Source organism: Furipterus horrens, unplaced genomic scaffold (genome assembly GCF_987537825.1).
Source record: "Furipterus horrens unplaced genomic scaffold, mFurHor1.1.pri manual_scaffold_11, whole genome shotgun sequence".
In the NCBI taxonomy this organism is placed as follows: domain Eukaryota; kingdom Metazoa; phylum Chordata; class Mammalia; order Chiroptera; family Furipteridae; genus Furipterus; species Furipterus horrens.
The window spans coordinates 61,529,651-61,556,649 of record NW_028327181.1 but is presented as its reverse complement, the minus strand read 5'-3'; the positions used below and the strand labels follow the sequence as shown (position 1 = coordinate 61,556,649).

General features: G+C 44.1%; 1 protein-coding gene across 2 annotated transcripts in view; it reads right to left on the bottom strand.

Moving 5' to 3' along the window:
* Positions 1 to 365: 365 nt before the first annotated feature.
* Positions 366 to 26,999, bottom strand: part of PHF12 (PHD finger protein 12) — a 40,665-nt gene continuing 14,031 nt past the window's right edge. For both annotated transcript variants that reach the window (XM_090290851.1, XM_090290850.1), the window contains 13 exons: positions 18,657 to 18,729; positions 15,504 to 15,897; positions 14,129 to 14,249; positions 12,561 to 12,693; positions 10,694 to 10,858; positions 7,967 to 8,125; positions 6,571 to 7,366; positions 5,249 to 5,374; positions 4,446 to 4,589; positions 3,425 to 3,523; positions 2,656 to 2,738; positions 1,962 to 2,100; positions 366 to 1,626 (listed from right to left, as the gene is read on the bottom strand). In XM_090290851.1, coding sequence (XP_090146977.1) covers positions 1,292 to 1,626; positions 1,962 to 2,100; positions 2,656 to 2,738; positions 3,425 to 3,523; positions 4,446 to 4,589; positions 5,249 to 5,374; positions 6,571 to 7,366; positions 7,967 to 8,125; positions 10,694 to 10,858; positions 12,561 to 12,693; positions 14,129 to 14,249; positions 15,504 to 15,897; positions 18,657 to 18,729 — 2,767 coding nt within the window. In that variant the 3' untranslated portion in view covers positions 366 to 1,291. The remainder of the gene's footprint in view (positions 1,627 to 1,961; positions 2,101 to 2,655; positions 2,739 to 3,424; positions 3,524 to 4,445; positions 4,590 to 5,248; positions 5,375 to 6,570; positions 7,367 to 7,966; positions 8,126 to 10,693; positions 10,859 to 12,560; positions 12,694 to 14,128; positions 14,250 to 15,503; positions 15,898 to 18,656; positions 18,730 to 26,999) is intronic.

Here is a 26,999-nt window from a genome sequence, read left to right as displayed (position 1 = left end):
CAGGTTAAAGCTTGTAGGCCAGATTGCAGAGGCCTTGCACCAGCTTGTTTTAATGTCTTGGTTTTGGAGCCAATAGGAGCAGGGACCTGCATGCTCTTGGAACCTTGCAGACTCTGATCATGTCACATGATCATACCCTCTGAACTGCCTCGAGTCACCCACAATGCCATACAACAGTTCCCCTTGGCGGATGCACCTCTACCCTCTCATTTCCCCCACTCACCTTAGGCTCACTTTTCCCCAACACCTCCCCTCCCCTGACTTCCCTTGGGGAATGTGACTTATTCAGTGAGACTGGGACCAAGATCTTGGGGAAGGTCCTTTCAAGGGTGATGACAGGTAGGACAGACAGGCAGAAAACATAATTTGAAGTATTTTTGTTTTTTTATATACAGAATACAGGAAAGTTTCTGTAAAGTCTAAAACATTACAATTACTATGTACATTGGTACTAGTTGTGGGGTGGGAGAAGAGGAGGGAGCCAGGGGGAGGAAGAGGAGAGAAGTGGCAAGAGAACAAAAAAAGGAGACACAACAGGTTTACGACAAAAACGTTTTTGCTACAATAGACAATTTGAAGAAAACGCTCTAGCACATGTAGTACTGTACAGTTTTTAAAAACATTGAAAAAATGTCATCACTAGATGTATTTACACAAAATCCAAATACACTTTTCCTTATTTGAAATAAAATAGATGGACAGCCAGAAAAAGGATTCATTTCTCATTTGTCCATAATACACAGTAGCTACCTGTAGTGCAACCGCTGCAGAAAGGGAAAATAACTTGGAGGGTGGGAACCATGGAAGAAGGGTGGGTAGCGATCTTTATATTAAATAAAACAATGATATTGTATAGATTTTGCTGTATGAAAACTGTATTTTTTTCTTTTAATATAAAACTATTGTCACTGCCACAAAATAGAACAAGTTTCTGATTATTTTACAACGGCGGGCGAGGGGGAGGGAGCAGGTGGGTGGGGAATGGTTTTGTGTTGGAGGAAGTGTCCAGACCACTGGCCTTCCCCTCCCTGCCCACGCTGTTCCTCAGCTCGGGTCTGCCGCTTTCCCATGAAATGTTGAGTACAAATATATGTGCAAATGCCCCCTAGAACTTGAGAAAAGAAAAAGGATTTTTAAAAAAGTCAAAAGGTTTTCTTCATGTCATGCAAAGATTGTAGTTGAAGGGTTTCTGGTGGAGTATAGAAAAAACCCGGGCTTGGTTTTTGTACATTTTTGCATTGCAGGAGTCTTGGGTTGGGCGGACAGGTGGGTGATGGGGTGGCCGCCAGTCCTAGGGAACGGAGTTGGAGCGCAGCACAGGGCCCTGGTGGGGCTTGAGAGAGAGCTTCTCAGCCAAGACCCCATCTTGCAGCAGGCTGGCATCACCTTTGGGCTGTTTGGTCGCAAACTCAGTGATACTAAAGACAAACTGCAGACACCCCAGCTTGATGTAGCTGCCGTGGTGCAGTAAGGCTGTGCCTTCCCAGCCAGCCCCACTGCCCCCAATCAAGCTTGAGCTGCTGGCTTTGCAGTTGCAGGGTCTTCGCTGCGGTCCCTGGGCCTGGGAACTCATCATGGCTGCCTCCTCAGTTGGCTCTTCATTCTGTTTCTGGTGCCGGCGGCGCCCTGGGAAAAAAAGATGGTTACTGGACAGGAACTGTGTTTGCCAGACGGGCCTCTGCCCCTCCCCACTTTAAGTGCTGCATAACTGGGTTGAGGGGTGCTCAGAAAGACTTGTGGAGTCTTAAGTCTCCAAATAGGTGTGCACACTTAAGTGGGTACATAGCACTTGATTCTCCATGGCCTTCCCTGGACCCAGGAGTAAGAACCTGGCCAAGGGGACCAGGAAAGCAAGAGACAGTACATCACCGGCAGTAAGCCAGAGCCACCCTGATCATGGCCTTAGAAGATGTGTCCAAAAACAGCAAAATCTGTGGCCAGAGGCCTCTGCTCCAACTTACTGATGACACTCTGCACTTTGGCAACAATACTGCTTGGGGGAGTTGGCGGGGTCTTCTCAGAGAAGTCACATGAATACAGCACATTGTCCACCGTTGTCCCGTGCTCACTGTAGTTTAACAGCTCATAATGTTTGGTATTCTGAGGAGGAGGAGGGAAGATAAGATGTGTGGTCTGCTGCGTGGGGCCTGAGGCTAAGGGGAGAGAGGACATATGGAGAAGGCTGTGCTGCTCTACCTGGGGAGCTTTCTTTCTTCCCCAACTGTGTCCCCCTTCTCTTCACCTTTTGAATGGGGCTCAGGACTAACCTCCTCAGGGAAGCCTTCCTTCTTAGACCACCCCCCCGGCCCCTAGCTCCTTTATTCTGTCTCCTCAGCACTGGCACACGAGATGATCAAACTCAGAGTTGCACTAGGAGGGCCTGGCTTCCTTCTACACTGGTCCCCTTCCCTGCTTTAGCCCTGCCCCCACCCATATCCGTCTCAGGAGATATGGTAGCCCCGGTCCTGGGGAGCAGGTAGCCATGGTAGAATGCCCTTTTCACACCAACTCTCTTCTCCTCCCTGGAGGACAGGGAGGGAAAAGTAGAATATCCTCAACCCTCTTCCCCTCACCCAGGGCACCGAACAAAAACCCAGGGCCTGCGACATGCCTCAAGTTGGGAGAGCTCCCTCCCACCCCATCAACAACCCTCACCTCATCGTAGAATATGCAGGCGTGTTTCCCGGACACGTAGTTACAGTGACCATAGTTTGTAAGGCACACGTCCATGTCAGCTCCTGCAGGTGGCAGGAGTAGAGGAAAAGGAGGGCAGAGAACAGATTGTAAGGTGTATGTGTAGGAGAGGTGAGGAGGGCAAGGAGTTAGCTCCTGGGCAGGCACTAAGAGACCTTGAGGGACAGGTAGTTCAGAGTCCCTTCCTTGTATTTTTGAACAAATATGGATGTCTTTTCCACCTTCCTGCTAAAGAACAGTTGTCACTGCCAGCTGATCTGCTTTTAGCACATGTGGCTGCTGCTCAGAGGGGAATAGTGAGCTACCGAAGAGGATGGAGTATCATCTAAAAGTAAGGAAAATGTCGAGGCTAAGGGCCAATCTGTCCCTCTGTACAAGATAAAGTTAACTGAAGCCAGGTATATGTGAGCCCTGTAACTTTTTAAAAGACCCCCAGGGATAAAGCATTTGTTCTCTCCTTGGGCAGTTCCTTGTAGTGTTTTAAATGCCTCACTGAGCAGCAGTCAGAGCTTTCACCTCTCCTGATCCCACATTAGGCACAAAGCAAAAGGGCCCGAGACTGGGAAGACAAGCAGTTTAGTCTCCTTTCTGAGCCCCTATGGTTGGGACATCCACTAGGTTAAACCAGTCAGCGCTGGAGAGGGCCTCCCTTGTCTCTTTCTAGCCTCTGAGGGTTAGAGTGTTAGTCTTTAGGGCTGAACAGACTCAGTACCTCTCCCAGCTGGCTCACCTGTCCCGATGTAGAGGGTTCGATAGCACATGTTCACCGCTCCTCCCAACCCTAAGAGAGGGTAGAACACAGCTCGGGCCTGTACCTCCTTTCTTTGTACTACAAGATAAACACAGGGATAGGATCATTCAGAAACTCAGAACCTGGCATTCAAACACAAACCAACAGAACCTGTGGCTCAGACATTAAACAGAGCCTGGACCTCTGACTCATGACCTGAAGAATGTAATCCTACTGTATGAGGAATCTTTCCAAACTCACATCTGACACTGGGCTGCTTCAGGGGGAGGCTCTCTTCCCCCACCCCACAACATTTCCCACATGGGATAAGAGGGACCAGAACTTAGACGATGGTCAGAGAACTTAAGGATGATAGTACTTTAAGCTCTTGGTGCTGGTTGGTTTGTCAGGAATATATTAGCTGGTACTATAGGGAGGCTGTGCTAAAAAACAAAACACAGACCAGTGTATTTCAACTTGGATTGCCTAGAGATCTTGTTAAAATGCAGAATATGACTTTGTAGGTCTGTGATGGGGCCTGAGCCCTGCATTTCTAACAACTTTGTTGCTGCTGAAGCTGCTGGTCTGGAGACCACACTTGTAACAGCTAATGCTCAATGGGCTACCCTAAGCAGAGCTAACCTCTTGGGAAGAATTTCCAGGAGGGTAGCCCAACTGTTATTCTGTTTCTCAACTTTTGGGGAACCTTCTAACTTGAATATTTGAAAGCTACTGAGCAGAAAGCACTACATATACACAAGGGCTCTCGTAGCTGCTGTCTGTGCCTCAAAGCTGACATGTATGAAGAAAGTTATAGCGGACTTCCTGGAGTCTGAGCTGCAAGCTGTGGGTACCATTTTACTCCTGTTTAATGAAGAAAGAAACCTTGCTGCTTCATTAGGCCATTAAAGGCACAGAGGGAGGACTGAAATATTGAAAGCGGAGATCTCCAAGGAGGGAAGATGGACATTCACACAGAGAGATCTGATGGCACGATGTGGTGGCAGATGTGCATGCGCACCTTCTGTGTGGTGCCCTCCAGAAGCCAGTGGATGTGCCCCGACACTGCCCGGTGAAGTTTGGACCCGGGAGGGGAAAAGCTGATGTATTCTCTGCAAGGCCAGAAACTTGATCAGCTTCTCGTCCAGCATATTTATCTCGATTTCTATTAATCAAAGAAAAAGAGTAAAAAAGCAGCTGAGGAGGAAATGGAATGCAGAAGTAGGCTAGGGTCACAGAGCAAATAGTTTAGCATTTCTAAAGTCCAGCCACGTGCTTTTTTTTTTTTCTTCAAATAGCACGAACTACGAAGTGGTACAAGAATCTGGGCTGGGTATCTCACTAACCACTTGCAGTTAAACAGGCCCCAATGCAGTCTATGCAGATGCCTCCTGCAGTTGGGAACCTGGATTTTAGGTGAAGTGCCCTAGAAAGGTAGAGCAAGATAAGCCACTTGCATGTGTGTTGGGGAGGGCCTGGATGTCTGATATTGGGGCTTGATTTCTACACACCCTCTGTTTATGGAGATGGAGATCTGCCCTGGTTCTTGATTTTGGTTTTATTCTTCAAGTCCTGGTAATCTACCTATGGTTATTTTCTTCTCTTCTTACTGGTCAGCTTGGCTTTGTTCTCCCTTCTTCTTTGATTATGTGTATGCACATTAAGGCAAAGACAGGAAAGGGGCTTTCTTTCCTATACCACTCCCTTCCCCAGCCCTCTGAGATAAAGCATCCCTTCTGTCCCTTTTGAAATGAGCTGAATGCAGGGAGGGGACAGCACCTTCAACACAGCAGCTGGTGGTAAAGCAGTAGGTCACTCACTCACCTCCATTGACGTCCATAAATGCTCGAAGTGAGTTGGTGAGGTCCACCATGGCAGTAGAGTTGGCTGGGAAAGAGGGTACGGTTAAAGCGCTTCCTATGGATAACGTGCCGGGGCTGACCTTGCCATCTAGGGACGGAGCAGGAAGACTGTTACTTACGTCGCCTGAGGGAAACTCACCGGTCCAATCCCTCACTGCCAAGACAGGTCTGGATTTCGGACCCAAGGTGATGTTCCCTTCTTGACTGTCACCCCATAGGCTCTGGAACTCCTAGAGCTAAAAACGTGTGGTGAGGAAGGGTAGATGGAACAACAATGCACCCGGGCATGCAGGAGTCTCCAGGGCACTGAAACCCAGTGAAATCCACTGCTCTGGGAAACGTGATGGGGTAGCTTCATTCTCTGGACCATGACTACCTCCCTGCTGCCTCTACTCATTCAAATAAGTGGTGCCTACCCCTACAACAACTGCCTACTGAAGTTTGACTTACCCGAGTGCAAAATATCCAGGTTGGTATTAAGAGATAAACAGATAGGAAAAAAGCCTAACAGAGGTCATCCTGGGACCAGGGACCCCCATGCAAAGAAGTCAGTCACCTTGTTACCATGGCAGGAGAGACCACAGGGGGCTTCAGCAGCATCTGAAACCTGGTTCAGATGCTGGGGCCAGCAACCCTGAGGTCCTGAGTGCTGACTGAGAGAGCAGGTCCACACTAGGCCACGTGTGGATATAAGGGACTGCCTTTTGGCACGTGGCCTAAGGGCAAGCCTTTGGGCCAAAACCACCTCTGTGGGCATCCCACTCTGTAGCTATTCTAAAGGCAGTGTTGCTTTCTAGCCCTGCTTTCCCTGACATAGAGGTTCCTTCAAATAACCTGGCTCTGAGAATCTGGATCAGGTGTGGATCTAATCTTTGGAGTGGATCATGAAACACTGAGGCCGTCACCCAGAGCCTCAGGCTGACCACAGTGGTTCCGGAGCATATCCTGCTTTCCTCTAGGGTGATGGAACAAAACAAGCAAAAGACTAGGCTCGTAAGGTGTGGGAAAGAGGCAGGAGACCCAGGCTATAGTTCCAATTCTGCCACTGACTTGGTAGATCATCTTTCACTTAAGCTTTCAGAGCCTAAGCATTCCCATTGATAAAATGAAGACAAGTTAACATGCTTTTTCTTCTATCACAGAAATGGGGGGAGGATAAATACAGAGATCAAAGTCCTCTGAAATATACACAGAGATTAAGTATGTCTTTTTGAAACTTAAGTCTTATTTGCCAGGAAGAACATAAAATTATTCCAAATCACTCTAAGGCTGAGCAGCACTCACCTGATGACGGCGCTGGTGAGCAGAATCGCTGGTTGGCTCCTGTGGCCAAGATACCGTCTCCTGCTGCTTGGGGGGGGGTGAGCACCCGGGTGGCATTTGGGGGTGAGCCAAGTGGCCTTGAATCTGTCAATGGAGGTCCTATCTGTGATTGCACAGTCTTTCTTTGCAAAGTGCTGGTGTTCTCGATGCTGGCACAAGAGCTGGGAATGGAAGGGGGCAGGCTTGGGACAGGAACCAAACTCCTCTGGGGGCAAGAGCTGGGGCCAGTGGCATTCTCTGTCTTCACAATGATGCCGACGGTGTGGTTCTGAAGCCCCCCAGCTGCTGGTGGCGTGAGGGGCCGGGGCCAGCCTTGCCGGTGTGAGAGGCCTGGTAGGGGGGTGTTGGCGCCTGGAAGTCGCCGGGGGTCCGTGGAATCAGTGGGGCTGCTGTAGAGGTGTGGGCCATTGGCTTTCACCTCTGTGTTCACTGGCCCGTTGGCAGTCCCACAGGGGGCTTTCTTGGATTTTTCCGCACAAGAACTGCAGCTGATGTCCTCTAGGACTGGGGGTTGGTGGGGTGGAGAGCAGCTCAGGGAATTCTGGGTGCTAATCCCTGAGGGGCATGACAAGGGATAGTGGGAAGGTGTAGGTGCCTTGTCAGCTGTTTGCAGGGAGGTGGTGATTGAGCTGTCAGTCACAATAACAGGCTTAATATCAGCCTTCTCTGTCTGTTCAGAGTCCCAATGCGAAGGCATCTGCTTAGCAGATAAATGTTTCAATATGCTGCACTGGAGCGCAACAACACTACAGAGCCACTGTAATGGAAGGAGAGGAGAGGAGAGGAGGGTAAGAGGCCTGGGAGGCGCTGGTCCTTCCTGCCACAGTGGCCAGGGCTACCGCAGAGCTGATAAATACTGTTTCCAAGGTCCCATCGCGAATGCCCAGAAAGGGTGTGCTTGACTCCTGATAGGATTCCATTTCCATTCCCAAGCAAGACTTGTTGGTATACTCAGCAGACAACACCCTGGTCAGCAGATTCCCGTTCTGGCTCTGCCCCTAAGGCTCACCTTGTGACCAAAATTTAGCAAGTACCCTATGCATCGGCTGTGTGTCCAGCACTATCACCTAGCCTCTCTATGGGTCTACTGAGCTCTTTCTATAAGACAGTTTTGCCCATCTCACAGCGCACTGGCAGACCGATGGAGAGAAGCAGACCGGTTGACTTTGTTGTTCTCTTACTTGCCTCAAGATCTGAGCCAGAGGTTCTCCCTGAAATATTCAACTCTTGGGGGGTGAGGATGGGGATGGGTGGGGTTGTAGAAGATGGGGCTGGGAATGACACTGAGGCTACTTCCAATAACAGATGTAGTGAGATGGAAGATTAGATTTGGAATCCCAGCCCTGCCTTCACTCACCTCTTGCTGCTCTGCCTGGGTGGCTAAGTGCTCAGAGTTCAAAAGGTGCATCTGTGATTCCTCAGGGATCCCATTGCAGATCAGCTCTCCATCCCGAATGGCCGCGGGTGCAATGAGTGTGGGTGGAAACTGGTACTGAGATTTTATAGCATCAGGAACCTGTTTAGGACAGAGAAGGAGGAAGGAGAGGGAGATAATGCCAATGTGGCCAGTTGATTCTGCTCTGACAATTATCTTCTGTCCTTGATGCTGAGGTCCAAGGGACGATCATCCACTCTGGGTTTCACTGAGGACAAGGTAGTTCAGTGGGCTGCAACTGCTCTGTGCCACCATCTCTTTGCCATACACATACAGACATTAGCCTGAGAAGGCACAGAACTGGAAACACCAGGTACGCCCCCCCCCCCTTTCTTCATTAAGGTCTAAGGCCTGAAGAAACCAGAAATTACTGCACACTGCCTCTGCTTTGGTCTAAAAAGTGGAAGACTGACACCAAAGAGGGCTGCAGAGCGGTATTCTAGGCTCTCATTGCTTAGAATCAAGTTTGGGAAGTGAGTAAATAGTATCTGAAAGATAAAAAGTTAAATGACATCACATTCATGGTAGAAATGCTCAGCATGAGGCCTGGCTCCAGATAAGCAGTCAATCAAAGTCAGTTTTCTTCAACCATTCATTCACGACTCATCAAACAACTGAAGATCTCTTTGTTGCACAAACAGAAGACACTCTGAATCACACCATGTAAGAATGAAAGAGCCACACAAGTAAAGAATCATTCATACATTCAACTAGCATTTATTGAGCACTCCTGAGTCTGGGCATTTTGCCAGGTCCTAGAGATCCAGAGATGAGCAAAACTTAAGCCTTGCCCTCAAGAAGCTCACAGTCTAGTAGGGAAGATAAACATAGGAAGATTACAATAAATGTAATGGCTCCTAGGCTAAAGGCATATAAAAACATGGAGAAGAGTGTTTATCTCTATCTGTGGACAAGAGCTTTGGATTAGAGGAGATTTTACAGGAAGGCAGTTTTTGAGCTGAGACTTGGAAGCTAAGAAAAAATTCCAGGCAGACCAAGGGGAAATAGGGTAAGGACATAGCACATAAGGCAGAAATGTAAATTTGGAAAACATTTGGAGAACCAAGAGCTATGGTGACCAGGGCCTTAGGGAGGATAAGGGAAGAAGAGCTGAAAATGGTTCTGTCCTTATTTCACTCTCAAGCTGCCCAAGTACAAAATGCTTTGCAGGCAATTTGTGCCCTTGGATTTTCAAGAATAGGGAAACATTTTAAAAGGAAGTATCATAAAATGACAGGATTTTATCAAGGCCCCCTGGCCCGTTCATTTTAGCAGCCAGGTTCTCTTGCATATCTACATGGTGAGTTACAGTCTAGATTTATTTAACTAAGGTATGAGGCATGCCATCTATAATATACCCTACCCCCAATGGAAAGCACCTTAATTTAATTTTGGGAAACTGATGTTTCCACTGATGTACAAATATTTACACAGTTAAAAGAGTCTGCTACCCAATTTTCAACAGTTAATACCTTGCTGGCAGATACACCCACCAAAAGTGATGGGAGTGGTGTAATTTTAAAGTATAGCTGCCACCAAGTGGCCATATTTGAGAATTGCTGGTTTCTGTTGGCACTGAGGACAGTCCATGGGATTATTTCAAGAGAAAAATCCAGTTTCTAGTGTGGGGCTCTCTAGGTGAAATAAATGAGGTGGCTAAATGGTTTATAAGAAAATTTTTCTGTCGATCTCTCTGGACACATTCTAGCAATTGTCAAGTACATAAAATGTATTGCTAATACAGTATTCCCTCACTTACCGTGGGTATTACATTCTAGACCCCGCCGCGAAATAGGAACCTTATATTTATTCTACACTCTTAAACCTACGTAACTTCAACAACATTCATATACAGTACTGCAAAATCTCGCGATATAGCGAAAAATCTATGATAAATAATTAAATATAATATTTTTAAAAATCCTGCGGTAAGTGAACCGCGATATAGAGGGACTACTGTATGTTAGCAGCCTGGAAAAACAGACTTAACTTTCCTTTAGACATTTTCCTCATAAATTCCTCAGTTGGAATAGCTCTTCACTTTCCACACGGCCTTCTGCTTAATCACCCCACCTTCATCTCACCAGATAGCTCTGAGAAAGGGGCCCTCTAACAGGAAAGATGGCGTGAGTGCTAGGCAAGGGGCAGTAACAGCAGAGCATATCTAAGTTTGGTGGGAGGGGCTAAACGACATTTATCCTCAGGAGAGCTAGAGACTTGCAGTTCGAAGGCCTACTCTGGGGTTTGACACTCATAATCCTGACCACCCTCCTCAAGTATCAAAATGTACAGTCATGCCCTGACCAGCTTGGCTTAGTGGGTTGGGTATTGTCCTGCAAAGCAAAATATCGCTGGTTTAATTTCTAGTCAGGGCACATGCCTGGGCTGTAGGCCAGGTCCCCAGATGGGGCATGTGAGGGGCAACCGACTGATGTTTCTCTCCCTCTTTCTCCCTTCCTTTCCCTCTCTCTGAATATAAAATCTTTAAAAAAGGTGGGGGGGCAGTCATATTCATTACTTGCTGAGATAACACAGACAAGTCTCAGGGACTTCAGCCTCCCTGTCTGTAAAAGTGGGACCATGACCCTCTGTCTATCCCATGAAGGCAATCAGAAACCACTACCCTGCCTGAACCAGGCTGTTACTCACCTTCAAGCTTCTTCTTTTGACCGACTGGAGCACACGCCGGTTAGGAGGGTGCTTCTTGTGAATTCGGTTCAGGAAGTCCACTTTGACGACATGCTGTGAAATGGTGTCCTGGAAACGGTCAAACACCTGGCACCGATTACTCAGTGTCATATTCTTCTGGTTCAGCTAGGGACAAAGCAGAAACACCCCTGAGGTGAACCTCAAAAGGCATCCCATTTTCTAGGATGGGCCAAATGGGGTCATCTGTCAATGCTCCTGTCAGAGGGCTGGGAACACGCATGACACTTTCTCCCTCAGCCCTACCGAGTCCAACAAGGGAAAACAGGTATGTTCCCATTCCCCGGAGAGGCTCAAGGTGGGAAAAATAGGGAATTAGCCAAAGTACCATTCCAAATTCAGCCTCTGACAGTCTTCTGTCCAGCCCAGACCACCCTTTGTCAGTGTACCCTAACAGAGTATAGGTTTCCAAGGAGATGCAAGCCTTGGCCCTAACGAGACCCAGACTCCATTCCTAACAAGAGACTCTTTCCCACAGGAAGCAGGACTGTTGCCTATATAGGAGTTTGGCTGACAGCTGGGATAGCACCAAACTCCCGCGTGCCCTGCCCTATTCCATTCCCATGGTACCAGGGAGCATTAGCAAACCCATCTGGATATCACAGCCTTGTTCTATAGGAGGCAAAAAAAACCCTGGACTACTTTACAAGGCCAATAATAATAAATTACCCTATTAACAATTTCTCATCTACCAGAGAGGTGCTCCTTAAGATTCATATTTGGGTAAACTACTCATGGTTGCTTTCTTTCTGGTTCAGTAGGAGGCAAAAGAAGATACCTACAAATGAGCCTCAGAGAGAAGCTTCCTCTTAGATAAACCTTTCTGAGCGGCATTAGTTAAATGAAGAGGCAAAGCAACTATTTTCTTCTATGTGTGCAAGTCTATAACTGAGGTTCCTTTCAGTGTTAAGTGGGGAGCACACTGTCATGCTGAGGGCCAAAAGTCATTCCATGGTTATCACCATTTGATAGATGATGTCTTATACAATAACACTTTTTTTTTTTTTTTTTTAATTTGGAAAGGCTGTTCTTATAAGGGAGCTGCTCCTCCTAAAGCCTTCTTCTATTCAATCTTGTGACTATTCTAACTGCTTAATGTCTTAAACCTCCTTTGGAGATGAACTACAGTTCTGCTCTAGACTTAGAAGTGGTCTGGGATATGTACCCAAGACTCCTAGGAAGTAACCAGTCACTCATCAACTTACTTATTCAATACCTGTAAGCATTATGACAAGGTGATTGTAAAGAATTAAAGTGAGAAAGGAAAGAGCCTCATCTGGTGCTTAGGACAAATGAGGTATTCAGTAAATGGATTGACTGTCTGGAATACCATTATACCCACGTAAATTTTTCCAAAGTTACTGGGCAATTAATTAGCTAATTCCTGAGATATAATAATAAATATTTTAGAATTTTCTTAGTCTGTTCCCTCTAAAAACAAAGGGCAGGAAAATACGGAAGCAACTACCATGAGAGCATTTATTTTCTCTAAGGTTGAATCTAATATACCCCATTTTAGGGCTGTAACATCAACTGCTTAATGCACTGTGGAAGAAATTATTCACAAACAACCAGGTGCTAGTGGGTTAAGTCTGCCTGTGCAGCTCAAACAAGGCGTTATAAGAAGGGGCAAAACCCACAGGTGAGGCATGTAAAAATAATCGAAATCGAGTAGGATGGTCTGCAGAAACCAGCGTCTGAGAGATTATAGTGAATTCTGGTACAAAGCTGACCTTACTATGGTTTCTACTGAATGAATCCATGCTCCAGCTGTGCCCGTAGAGGACCGAAGGGACACTGCTGTTCTTACCACCACATGTTCGATGTGATTCGGACACATCCATCTGCCCAGGGGCATGGCAGTGAGTGGTGGCTCGAGGCAGTCCATGTGGAACAGGAGGGGGCAATAGTCACACTGGATGAGAGGGGCCACGCGACAACTCCTGCAAAAAAGAGATGTAGGCCATTTCTGTGGCAAGATGGGAGAATTCAAACCAACTCTGCACTGTGGAACAACCTCCCCTCCTTAATGCTAACAATGTTCTCCCATATCCTCCTCCCCCAGTGATTCAGTTACATTAACGATTAGGAAGATGGATGAAGTTGGGGGCTACCACCAGGTTCACCACTATTCTTTCTTCTAAGAGGACTGTGTCTTGTCAGGAAGTGAATGTTTACTTGGAGTACAGCTAAAGTGGCTGTCAGAGTATGAATGATTGATGCTCAGTACCCACTGGGGGAAGACAGCCAACTCTACTCTGATTATTTCTAGTCCTTAAAAGAAAGCAACTACTTCTTTAAAAAAAAAACAACAACAAAACCCAGCAACCTTTCTAAAACCATCTACTACAGCAAGAAAATTTTTTTTCCTGCATGAAACACCCAGAAAAACTGACAGCCAGAGCGAGAGATGTGCTGGGAAAATGATTTTATAATGTATTCATGTAAGTGTAATTAAAGGGAGGGGTTTAAGCAAATGCCAATTATAATTTCTAACTATGAGATTCCTTGGATCCTCAAGATGCATTGGAGCCACAGTTTGAGCCTGGCTCAGAGTTCTGTTGATCTAGTCCCCTATAGCTTTTGCTGTGGAACATTTCTTTTTCAGATTTTTTTCTCCTGTTATCCTGCCCTTCTAACACATTTAAACAAGTCCATCTTCAGTAATTGAAGCAGCTGGTGTCTGTCACTGAGATCATCTTATCTGAAGGAAACCAGTGTCCCAAGGAAGCTACAACCAGGGCAACCTAGAGGATTCTGAAAATCATCCAGTCTGATGCATACTAGCTACCATAGATACCTATACTACTTTTTTTCTCTTTAAAAAAAAATTTTTTTTTTTAATTTATTTTCAGAGACAGGGTAAGAGAGGGAGAAAAGAGAGACATCAATGTGGTTGCCTCTTACATGTCCCCAACTGGGGACCTGGCCCACAACCCAGGTATGTGTCCTGACTGGGAATTGAACCAGCAACCTTTCGGTTTGCAGGCCAACGCTCAATCCACTAAGCCACACTAGCCAGGGCAATACCTGTATTACTTTTAAACTCATCTTTAGTACTTTAAAAATTATTTGCTGTTTCCACTGAATTCTTTCTGATAGCTAACCTAAATATTTCCTATTTCCATTTAAGTAAAACTCCTCTTATTCTAGCCCCTATAAAAACAGTTTACAGTACTTTGGCACTGTGGTTCTTTAGAAAATTTATTAAGACATTCAAGGCTCTGATCAGTTATTCACTCAGTCTCTTTGCTCTCAAACCATTAAAGTATGGGTTATCTACATTTAACATACATGGTTTAAAAGACAGGATGGAAGAGAGAAAAAATGTCATTTGCTGAATATGAGGAAGAGCCCCTTAGTATGGAAGAAAAATACCTGTTACACGTGAAGCAGACTTTGACCGGTAAGGGAACGAGACCATTGTGATCTAACTCATGCTGTGTCTTCTTAACGTTTTTCCCTGTGGTTTCCTCCTTTCTTCTTCTTTTGCTAGAACCTAGAAGAGAAATTGGTGGTGGTGAACTTTCTCTAGGTGCTGAGTTCCTGGCCTGAGATATGGAAACAACAATAAATGAAAGAAGGAGGTCTCAGTAAAAGCAGGCACTATGGCCTAGAAATGGTTCTCTTTCTGAGGCCCCCTGGGCTGGTTTCAAGTGAGTAAAAGAATTAGAAGGGAGACTGAGACATAAGTCAGAACCTTGATCAGAAGTCACCTGTTCTGTGGCAGAAACACATCTAAATGTTTTGCAAACGTAAAGTGGCCACACGCCTAGGTTAGATACTGGCCACCTAAGAAATAGAAGTAGGTCAAAAAGCCTATTCTATGGAGGTGGCTGAGGAAAAGGCTACAATATCACTGAATTTTAACCGAAATCAGAAAAGTTTTAATCCCATATGGATCCTAATGGCTAGTAGGTTTCTTAAACCTACAATTTCACTTTCTCTGGAAGAATAAAATAAAGCCTAGAAGCTTCATGGTATCAAGTAGAAGTCATTTCTTGATTTATAAAAAAAGGGGGAGATTTGAAAATACCTATCAAAACTATGTATTTATATAGAAAGTCTAATATTAAGAATTTATCCTATTGACACACACTCACATGTCTATAATGATGTATTTACAGAATTATTTGCTGGAGCACTGACTATAGAAACAATTAGGAAAAACCAGAAATGAAATAAATTATGGTACATCTATATAATGGATGCAACTATATATGCAAGTATTAAGAGAAACTGAGGAATGTCTATCTTAATATGAAAAAATCTCTATCTACAAGACATTGTGAAGTAAAAAAAGCGAAGTGTAGAAAAGTACATCAAGCATGCTATTTAAGAGGGAAATAATGAGCATATATCTATATTTGCTTATATATGTACAAAGAAATTCTAGGAGATACAAAACCAAACAGTGGTTATCTGTGAGGGGTAGGAAGGTGCAGACTTGGCAAATGACACAGGAATGGGAGGGAAATTTTTCATTGTAAGCCTTTTTATATTTCTTGATTTTTGAACCATGTGAATGTATTACTTTTTTTTTTTTTTAAGTGATACTGGAGGGATGGAAAATAGAAAACTGAACAAATACTATAAAAGCTAAAACTTTCAAAGATCTCTCTAGGATGAACCAAGGAAAGCACGAGACAGCAGCTACACGGACAGTGACCCCGTAGGCAGCACTGCCCTTTGACTGGACAATAATCCTTTGGGAAAGCTGGGGTGGGGGAGGAGATATAATGGTTCAGCTAACCTGGTAGTGCAGTGGTGCAAGTCAGTTCATTGGGCAACTGGAATTGGGTGGGGTTCCGCTCCATGGCGGCAGCAATCAGCAGCTCAAAGGGCCGCCTTAGCTGAGGCTGCACATAGTCCGGCTCTGCTGCCACTGGCTCCTCATCCACATCAATGATGTCCTCGTCAACGTCGTTCTGCTCAGAGGTGGGGGTCTCTGTGCTGGCATTGGATGTAGGTGTGCCAGGCCGGCTGGCTCTCCTCTCCAGGATCCGGGCATGAGCAATGGCCTTGAGTTCAGTTTTGCTAGCTGATCTGTCCAACAAGTCAGTGTCACTGCTGGGGGATGTAGTCCGTTTGCTGGATTTGTCCACCAGTCCATTAACATGCCCCAGCTCCTTTTTCTGCTCTCGCTTCTGTGCAAATGAATAGGTGGGCCCATCACATAAAGTACCACAACTAGAAAGAGATGGATGCTACAAAGTCCTACTAGACTAGTAACCAAAATTATGAAAGTCACAGACTCATTCAGCCAGGGACTTGGAACGCAGGTCTGTTAAAGTTCACAAAACCATAGCTGAATTTAACTAAAGCTGGCAAAACAATTGCTGCAGGGAATGACCAAACAGCATGGAAAGTTACAACAGTTATACAAATCACACATCATTTACTCTAAGTCATCATATGATATACAATATCTCTATGCAAAGTAGAGGGGTAAAGGAATAAAAAATTAACACAGTGAGAATAAGTTCAGTGATACTAACATAGTGGGAACCAATGAGATCACAGTAGTTGCCTTGGAGCAGCATCCTGACCTTCTGAATGGTTTTAAGAACTTTATTCAAAATACAGAAAGTATGCAAAAGCAAAGATAAGAGGTAAAATAGGCAAGCAGAGTTCCCTGTCCAGGGAAACTGGGTGCTAGCCTGGAAGGTAACAGCACTACAAGGTGGAAGGGTGGTGTGTGGAGGGTAGAGACTCAGCAGTCATCATGGTGGCTTTCGATGTTTCAAATTTAACTAGAAGTCTGAAAGTGACACTTCTTTGAATGGAAAGGTGGAGAAATGGAAAAAAACTAAGTGTACGCAGTAGGACTAGATGCCTGGCAATACATTTTCCTCCAGTACTCCAAATAATAGTGGTTAAATCAAAGTTTACCGCTGGTTTCCAGTCAGGAGACCTCGGATCTTGTTCTAGTTCTGCCACTAACTTCTTATGATCTTGGGTGACTCAGGCTGTTGGGCAGGAATTTCTCTATCTGTAAAGTGAGTCTAAAACAACCTTTCTCCTCCCCTTCTTAGGGACATGGTGACGATAAAGAGAGTCATATAAATGAAAGGGATGGCTCTGAGTTGGGAGAACCTAACCTCCATTAAGAATAGGACCTGAACATCAGAGGTTGATGAGGCTCAGAAGATGTATCATTTCATCCACTTCAGTGTTAACTACAGGAGGCCAAAGTGGGGAAGAGGTGGTGGTGGTGGAAAGGACAGATTTGGCTCTGGTAAGCAAAGAGGACCATTTGAGAACAGTTCAGAGTAGCATTTCAGAAAAAGCATACTGTCCCTGGCCAGGTAGCTCAATTGGTTAGAGTGTCATCCCGATCAGCCAAGATTACGGGTCAGGGCACATGGAAGAAGCAATCAGTGAATACATAAATAAGTGAAACAACAAATTGATGTTCCTTTCTCCTCCTCCTTCCCTCTCTCTTTCTGAAATCAATAAAAACAATGATAAAAGAAAAAGGTATACTACAATCCTCAGCAGGTAGCCCTTTCCAGAAAATTGATAGAGGTAATAAGAGCTTTGGACTAAGGCAGAATTTGGTTCAAATCTTGGTTCTGTCGATTCATTTTAAAAGTTATTCTACATTTGTGAGCACCAGTTTCTTCCTTTCTAAAATGGAGATACTACCGCCAGCACCCATAGATGGCTATGTGGATTAAATGAGATAACATGTAAAATATCCAGCAGATCACAGGCACTAAAATAATGTTAGTTCCTCTTCTCCACCCTCTTTTCCTGGCTTCGCTTCTTCTCCCTCATGTCCAGTTTTTCTGAATGGCAAGTTTCTGAAAGGATTTCTGGCTGGCATCTCTAACTAGCCCTGCTATAATCTAACTGAGGATGTACAGGAAGAGATCCTGGGAGATGAACAGGCTGGAGGACAGCCTGTTTTGTGGACTTTAGGAGAAATCAAACTACAGCTGTGGTTAGGTGGCTGAGTGGCCTTGGCTCACTTTTAAATAGGATCCATTGTGAACACACTGAAAAATGATGTCTGCCTAATTGTTTACCTTCTTCTTAAAGGCTGAAAACTGTTACACACATAAACCACAATCTCTGAATCATCTCATCCTGTTTCTGCAACCAAGGAAGTCATCATTCATTGTGACATCATGTTCAGGGGCCAGGAAAACAGAAGTGATGTCACAACAAAGGAAAGTCACTTGGTATATAATTAGTGAGGGGGGAGGGTAGGGGGAGGTTTACAATTTTCAAACAAACTAATCCACAGCCTATAATCTGAAGATTGGTTCTCTCATAATCTGGGTGGAAACACACCTACTTCCTTTTCTGATAAGGAGAATTTAGCTTTTGCATCCCACAGAAGCTCTCTCAGCAGAAATAACATTCTCAAAGGAAGTGCCAAATTACTGAAGCTGAGGAAAGGGGAACTAAAGAGAGATTAAGCAACTTGGGGTACAAGTGGGTTCAAAACACCACCACCACCACCCTGCCCCAAATACACCTGGCTAAGCCTTTGAATACCAGTGACTTATTTGACTTGGGGTGAGAGAAATCTTTTTTTCATCAAGCTGGAGAAGCAGCCTGCTTTATCTTCAGCCACTTTCAGCCATGGATATAGTTGCCACATTCAGGCCACTTACAGGAGGTCTACAAGGAGATTAGACTTCTCCTGTCACTATTGAATGAACATGGCTTAGTAAATTAACACACCTCTTCTGCCCATTTCAGCAGCCCATGTATGGATTTTAGGCCCTATTGGATTCCAAAGAGTCACCATGAAGAGAATATGGGTGATTCCAGGGCTGGAAGAGATAAGAAGAAGGGACAGAAATGCCTTCAGGGCCAGGCCATCTTAGCTCTAGAATATCAGTGCTCTAGATCCAGCATTCTGAGTAAAGCCTTCAGAAAGCAGCATTATTACCTTTCGACGAACAGTGCACCGGTGACACATCCACTCTCCAGGAGGCAACATCTCTTCACTCAGTGGAGGGTTACTGCAGGGAAAAGACAAGGGCAAGACTAAGTAACTAACTAACCCTTTGAAGCAGCAGGAAAAAGTCTTTTAGCTAGGCCTGGCACAAAGCTGCATGTCTCTCCATGCCTATTTTGGCTAGTGCTGCAGCACTGCTATGGCTCTCATGCTTCAAAATGCTTACTTGGCATCATTTACAATAACCTAAAGAGGGAGCATCCCTTCCCCACATCTTAGAAAGATTAAGTCAAATTCAGAGCTATTAACACTGGGTTTACAGAGAAGGATATAGAGAACCAGTTTGGAACCTTGAGAGTCATTTGCAAACTATGACCATGCTAATAAAACCACTGATAGGTCCTCCGCACTCTTTTCAGTCTGTTAGTTAAGTCCAAGCTCTTCAGCCTGCTGTTCAAAGACTTCTAAACATGGTCCTATTTCATTTTCCAAGCCCTTGTTGGGTACCCGGCCCCCTAGTCAGATCGAAGACTTGCAATTTCTTCCTCTAGAACACTCTGCCCCTAGAAAGCCATACCTGTCAAAACCCTATTCATGCCCTAGCTGGTGTAGCTCAGTGGATTGAGTACCGGCCTGCAAACTAAAGTGTTGCTGGTTTGATTTCCAGTCAGGGCACAGGCCTGGGTTGCGGGCCAGGTTCCCCACTAGGGGTGTGTGAGAGGCTATCACACATTCATGTTTCTCTCCCTCTCTTTCTCTCTCCCTTCCCCTCTTTCTAAAAATAAATAAATAAAGTATTTACTAAAACAACAACAACAACAAAAAACCCTGTTCATCCTGTAAGGCCTGCCTCAATCAGCCTATGGTAGATTAAAGAGACTGCAAATTCTTTGATACTCCTTCCACCCAGAGGTAGTCAATATCCTTCTTCTTGAATGGGGCTTGTCTTGTGTCTTGTTTTGACGAATAGAATGCAGCAGAAGTGATAATATAATTTCCAAGGCTGGGTTCTTAAAGAGACATACAGATTCCGTTTTTTACATGCTTGGAATGTCCCACCTCAGAGCCCTGCTGTTATGCTGTGAGAGGCCACACAGAAGAGACTTAAGGCATTCCAATTCACAGCTTCTGCTGAACTCCAAGCCAACAGCCAGCACCGCTACTGCTCTGTGACTGAGTCATCTTGGACCACGCCAGCTCAGTTGAGCTCCCACATGACTACAGCACCAGACAAACACACTGAACAGAAAAACCACTCAGCTGAGCCCAGTCAATACACAGACTTGTGAGTGGTAATAACTAGTATCTGTTTTAAGCCAAGGAGTTTGAGGTAATCTGTCATGTAACAACAAATAACTGAGGACAGCTCCTCGGTGTGTTCTTCCGGGATTACTCAGACATCCTAGACCCCTGGGCTGCATGGTTCCAGTTCACTTCTGGCACTTCTCATGCTTTCCCTTATGTGATAGTTCTCTTATTTCTTTTATTAGAGTAAGCAAGACAAGGACTGAATCTCTTCCCTCTTTGTATCTTTACAAGAGGCTGTGTATACAGTAGTCACTCAGTAAGTCAATACTGAATCAAAATTAAAGCTGTGTAGGGCTGGCCTTACTGATTCTACAGATCACTGATTTCCATTAAGGTCACACCAAGAGCCATATGAGACTTTATTAAGTCCTTGGAAGGGCCACATTTATTCCTATGCAGTAGCTGTCCTCAAAGTGTGGTCTCTGCAACAGCATTATCATCTGGGAACTTATTAGAAATGCAAATTCTGAGACTTCACTCCAGGCCCACTGACTCATAAATCCTGGAGGTAGGGCTCAGCAATTTATGTTTAACAAATCCTCCAGAAGATTATGCTCAACACCGAAGTTCGAAAACCACTGCTATACAGAATAAGGCCACATTCATTTATACTTAAGAAATTCCTACATTTGGTCACTGGAGTTGTCTACTTGGAATGGTAAGGATGAAATTTTTCTTCAAAGACTATGAGAAAATACTAAAAAAGCACTTCAAGGTTGAATATATAAGGACTCTCCTGTAAGTCCTAGGGCTTACTGCTATCGTGCTTTACCATTACTACCGAAAGGAGCAGTGGGCTGGCAAGTTTTCCTAGCTCCATGCTTCCCTAGAGCCCTGAGCATGCATGTCAGGATGCCCAGCAAGTCTTCACAACTCACTGCTCCCTTTCTTCCCTGTTTCCTTGGTGAAATCAGAGGAGGATCCTAATTAGGAAGGAAAAAATTGGAGGCACACTGGCCTGTGGGGATAGGTCTTCAAGCTCTGGAGGACCATAGGCAAATGTCATCTGTAAAGTCTACCTTTGTTCTCTCCAATGTATTTCTGCATAGGCCACACCCACACTAATGAAATGCACGCATGTAATCTGCAAAGGCCTACAGACTCTGCTATGCTTCAGCAGCTGTCATATTAACTCTGAAAGGGCTGTCACTTTTGATACTGTTTTTCATCATTTCTTTTCATCTGTCCACTGGCTTTGTACCAAGACACCCTACACCACATGTAAAGCAGAGAAGGGTGAGGCAAGGTGGTACCAGGCTTAGATCTTTTACCAAAAGGTGAACGACCTCCTGGCCACCCTTCATGCTTCTTCCCCCAAACTACGCCCAACACTGCTCGCAGAATGATTTATTTGACACACAGTTCTAATCATATCACTCTCCAAATTAATATCACAACACCCATTACAAGATAAAGTTCAAGCACATCAGTACTGCAGGTAGGACCTCTGTGGCCAGAACCCTGCCTCTTTCTCCAGCTCCATTAAGCCCAGTGGCTCCCTACATAGCCCATACTGTTTCTCAACTATCTCTGTACATTTCAGAGCCACTACCCACAATCACAAAAGCTGATCTTCCCCCACTCCTTCACCTGGTGGACTCCTTATCTTTTGGGGGTTAAGTCAGATGTCTTCTCTGACAGACCCTGATTCCCTACGGCATCTGTGACACACTGTATTGAAACTATATTATGTATCCAAATCCCTCCCCTATGCCTCATTTACCTTTCTACTTCCACATTCTGCACAATGTCTGGCACACAGTAGGTACTTAATAAACCCTTCAAGAACTGGGGAACACTAAAAGAATGGGAAGTGAGGGTAGTCCCTCCAAAGTCATGAGGCAAGGCAATACAATTGGGCAAGTGCTTGTTTAGGAAATTCAATCATGCATAAAATTACTTATGTTTCCTAAGTCACAAAACAATAAGACATGAAAGTTGATACTTGCACATCTGAACTTCATACTAAACCAACCCAACCTACTAATTTAAATCTTTTATTATTTATTTATAAATCTTCTCCCAAGGACATGTTTTCATTGATTATTTTCTTAAGAAAAAGAGGAAGGACTGGGGGAAACATCGATTGGTTTGCCTGATATATGCACCCCAACCGGTGATTTGAACCCACAACCTAGTACGTGTTCTGACCAGGAATTGAACCAGCATCCCTTTGGTGCATGGTACAATGCTCAAACCAATTGAGCCACATGGTCAGAACTAAATCTCCTTTAAACAACTTGATTTCTTGTTTCTCTTTCTTAATACAGGATTAAAATGCTTAATGTTTTTATTAAGAGGCTCTCAGGACCTCTGGCCAAGATGAAGGCGTAGGTAGACGCGCTGCATCTCCCTCCACAACTAAAAAGGAATACAACTACCTCAAAACTAGAGACAACCTAGAGTTCCATGGAAGTCTGACAAAGATATAAAGAATAATCATCAAGACAGGTGAGAGGGACAGAGCTAGGGCAGAGAGGACACGGTGTGGCGGTGGCGGTGACAGTGGTTGTGGCCGGCTGGCAGAAAGCACAGTAAACATTAAAAAAAAGTAGGGAGGGACACCTGGGGAGCACTTCTAGCACCAGACCACACTGAGCAGTTCATGGTTCCAGTGCTGGGGAAAACAAAGCCTCATTGCTTCTGACTGCAAAACTAGGAGTTGGGGCGGAGGAAGAAACTGCTGGTCTCTCAGCAGAGTTTGTTTGTTTATAGAGGGCCCCCACAGTCATAGAATGTCTGCAAATCCACCCACTCTGGGAACCACAACCATGGCAACAGCTAGAGAGGTGTCAGTCCCATAGGGAAAGTGGGAGAAGTGCCTGGAAAAGGGGCGAGTGCTGAGCAAGCAGCAATGTTCCCTCTCAGAGCTCTCCCCCACATACATTGTGCAAAGTGGTGAAATGGGTTGCCCAGTACAGACTAATACCTAAGGCTCTGCTCCTTACAAAGTTAAGAGGTATGACAGCTGTACTTAAGACACAGAGGCAAACAAAAGAGCCTGTCAAGTTGAGGAGACAGAGAAGTATGGCCCAAGAGAAAACAGATCAAAGGCTCCAGTGGGAGAAATAAGCAACGAGACAGCCAATCTAACAGACACTGAGTTCAAAACACTGGTGATAAAGATGCTCACAGGCTTGACAGATATGCTTGAGTACGGCAAATGCAGAAGGAAAAAGTGAAGGCTATGCTAAGTGAAACAAAGAAAAACCCACATAAAACCAATGGTGAAGGAAGGAAACAAGGGTTCAAATCAATGATTTGGAACTTAAGGAAGAAATAAATAGTCAACCAGCATAGAATGAAGAAACAAGAATTGAAAAAAATGAGGAGAGGCTTAGGAACCTTTAGGACAACTTTAAACGTGCCAACATTCAAATCACAGGGGTGCCAGAAGGAGAAGAGGAAGAGCAAGAAATTGAAAACTTATATAAAAAAAATGAAGGAAAACTCCCCAAATTTGGTGAAGGAAATACACATACAAGTCCAGGAAGCACAGAGTCCCAAACAAGCTAGACCCAAAGAGGACCACACCAAGACACATCATAATTAAAATGCCAAAGGTTCAAGATAAAGAGACTATTAAAAGCAGGAAGAGGAAAGAAGATAGTTACTTACAAAAGGGTTCCTATAAGATTATCAGCTAATTTCTCAAAAGAAACTTTGCAGGCAAGAAGGGACTGGCAAGAGGTATTCAATGTAATGAAAAGCAAGGACTTACAACCAAGATTACTTTATCCAGCAAAGCTATCATTTAGAATGGAAGGGCAGATAAAGTGCTTCCCAGACAAGGTAAAGCTGAAGGACTTCATCATCACCAAGCTATTATTATATGAAATATTACAGGGACTTATTTAAGAAAAAGAGGATCAAAACTATGAACATTAAAATGACAACAAACTCAGAACTATTAACAACAGAACCTAAAAAAACAAAAACAAAAACAAAAACAAACTAACTAAACAACAAGATTAGGAACAAAATCATAGGTTTGGAGATCATTTGGAGGGTTATCAGCTGGGAGGCGGAAGAGGGAGAAATGGGGAAATGGTGCAGGGATTAAGAAGCATAATTGGTTGGTACAAAATAGACAGGGGGGTGTTAAGAATAATACAGGAAAGGGTGAAACCAAAGACCTTATATGCAAGACCCATCGACATGAGCTAAGGGGGGTGGTGTTGCCGGTGGGAAGAAGAGTACTGGGTGGATGAGAGCAAAGGGAAAAGAAATTGGGACAACTGTAACAGCATAATCAATAAATTATACTTAAAAAAAAAAAAGAGGCTCTGAAAAGTAGCTCCTGGTTGGTTTCTAAAAGATCACTTCTAGGGATAAGTTTAAGAAGACACATTTTTAAGAATTGTTGGTTATGGCCACAGGCTCCTCTTGTCTGTCCTAAAGTGTAGGATGAAGGCTATGAGTTTAGGGTTATCTCCAGGATGAACACTTAACAGAGTAAGGCCTTGCTGGGATTTTGCTGCTTTCTTAGAGCCAGAAATAAATTTGAAAATGTGGTTATCTTGAGGTAAGGTAGTAATATCTAAGATGAGATTGAAAAGGAAGCAAGGTCTATGTTTCTAGAAAACGATCATCATAGGCATAGCAGGTACACAGGAATTGCCCATCATAAAGCTTTCACATACAGTAATGATATTTCCTCTTTGCTCCTAGCAATTCCTTTCAAGCAATTTAGAAGGCAGTTTTTCAACTCACAGGGAAACCGATTCATAAAATATCTCCAGGAAAGACAGACTGTCATTGAGGTAAGCTCAGGAACTAGTTCCCAAAAAAGGCTGTTTTGCAAACAGACTAGTTTTGTTCCATATCAAATACTGCCAGCAAGGAAAGGATTCCAGGGAGAAAAGAGATTCTATATCCTCAGGGGACTCAAGTATAAATCCTGAGGACTTCACCTCAGCAGTTCATCTTAAAGCTCCTTCCCCTAAAAGGATGTACCCATAAATTTAGTGTGCAACTTTGAAATGACTACAGGCATACCTTGGAGATATTGCAGGTCCAATTCTAGACCACTGCAATAAAATGAAGTATCACAATAGAGTGACACAATTTTTTTGGTTCCCCAGTGCATATAAAAGTTATGTTTACATTAAACTGTAGTCTATTAAGTGTGCAATAGCACTATCTAAAAAAAAACGACAACATATATATCTTAATTAGAAAATACTTTGTTAAAAAAATTCTAACCATCATTTTAGCCTTCAGCGAGTTGTAATATTTTTGCTGTGAGAGGGTCTTTAATTTGTAAGAAACAAAGTATCTGTGAAGTGCAATAAAACAAAGTATGCTTGTACATGCATGCCAGAGTTTTCAAAATCATGATATTCCTGTCAAAAAAAAAAAAAAAGACAAAAACAAAAACAACAACAAAAACCAAGGCTCTGTCTCAGTTCCCTCTCATCCTCAGATATCAATGAAGATGGAGTGCTGAGGGCCATTCTCTACTAAAGGAAATCATTAAAAGCTAAAAGTCAGGTAGTGCTGAAATCATCCTCAGTTTCCGCTGCTCAGCAGTGAAAACCATGAAAACACTATAATGAGCCAGTGCTGCTTGTAAGAACAATGCTTCTCAATCACTGAAGCTTAGAAACAGCACAGTGATAATCTCATTTTACATCTAGATAGTGTATTACAGTTCACAAAGTGTTTTCACAGATGCTCTTATTTGATTTTCACCACCATATTGTGAGAATTAATTCTTATTCCCATCACAAAGGTGAGGAAACTAACTTATCTAAAGCCATGGAGCCTGGAAGTAGCAGAGTTAGAACCCAAATCCGTTCCCTGGTTCTTTCATATCTTGAGTCCAAGCTGTTTTTAGAGAACCTTTAAGTAATTATTTCTGGGGAACACATTGGAATATCCATCAGGGTATCTTCATTAACCTCAAGGTTGAGCATTTTCTTCTATACCAGTCAATATTTACTGAGTTCCCATTGCTTACTAACCAATGCCACACAGGTGTCACACTGAAGGAAGGACATAAAGCAAACAAAGTTATGATCTACCCCATCAAGAAACATAGCCTTTTGGGGAGAGAAGATCAAAGTCATTTGTACACTCAAGCACTTATTAGACATTTATTTTATGCTAGGCAATATATTAGGTGGTGAGATTTCTGACATGGTCCTTGCTCTCCAGGATCACAGGCTAGATTCATGAGAAGGATAGTTGTCAATAAGACCACAAACAATCAACTACAAACTAATTCTTGCCATACAAAACTCAATAGCTCATGGATGCCAAACTCAGCAAAGAGCTAAAAAATTTGATCATTAGGTACCTGAAAGTGACAGTGGCCTTCTCCCTACTTTTTCCACAATCAAGAGCTATTCAGCAAATTATCATTCAGCCAGTAATCCTTTAAAAATGAAGTTAGGATCTCAAGGAACTCAGAAAGAAACTAGTTTTAATAGAAGCAGGTATAATTTCTGCATTTTGAAAAACTGCTTGATGAAAGGAAGGTTCTGGGAGTAGGAAACTTTTCCTGGGCATAGATGTTTAAGTCCATATATACACAATAGTATTTGAACCTTTAGATTACTTCTAAGGACTGTCCAAGTCCTGAGAATTAAGGTGAGCCCTGGAACAGTTGTCTTTGGCATGTGAGCAGGCTTGTCTTGGGAAACTGGTGGCTCTTTAGCCAACAGGCCAAGGACTTCTATTTTCTGGCTTCAGAAGAATATGGCTTGTAGTGCTTTGAGACAGGCACTCTTCTTCATGGCAGAGAAGAGAGTGCCCCCTGAAGATAGAGCTCCTTCCCATTGTCACTGCTTGCAGATGTTTCCTTCCAGATCACATGCTAAAAAGTGCTGGACTGCAATTCCTGGCTATGAAACGGCTGTTCACTGCTTTCCAATTCATTATTTATTTATTTTTTATTTAATAAAAGGGAAGGGAGGAGAAAAAGAGGGAGAGAAACACCAATTGGTTGCTTCTCACATCCGCCCCTACCAGGGACCCGCCACAATCCAGGCATGTGCCCTGACCAGGAACCAAACTGCCGAC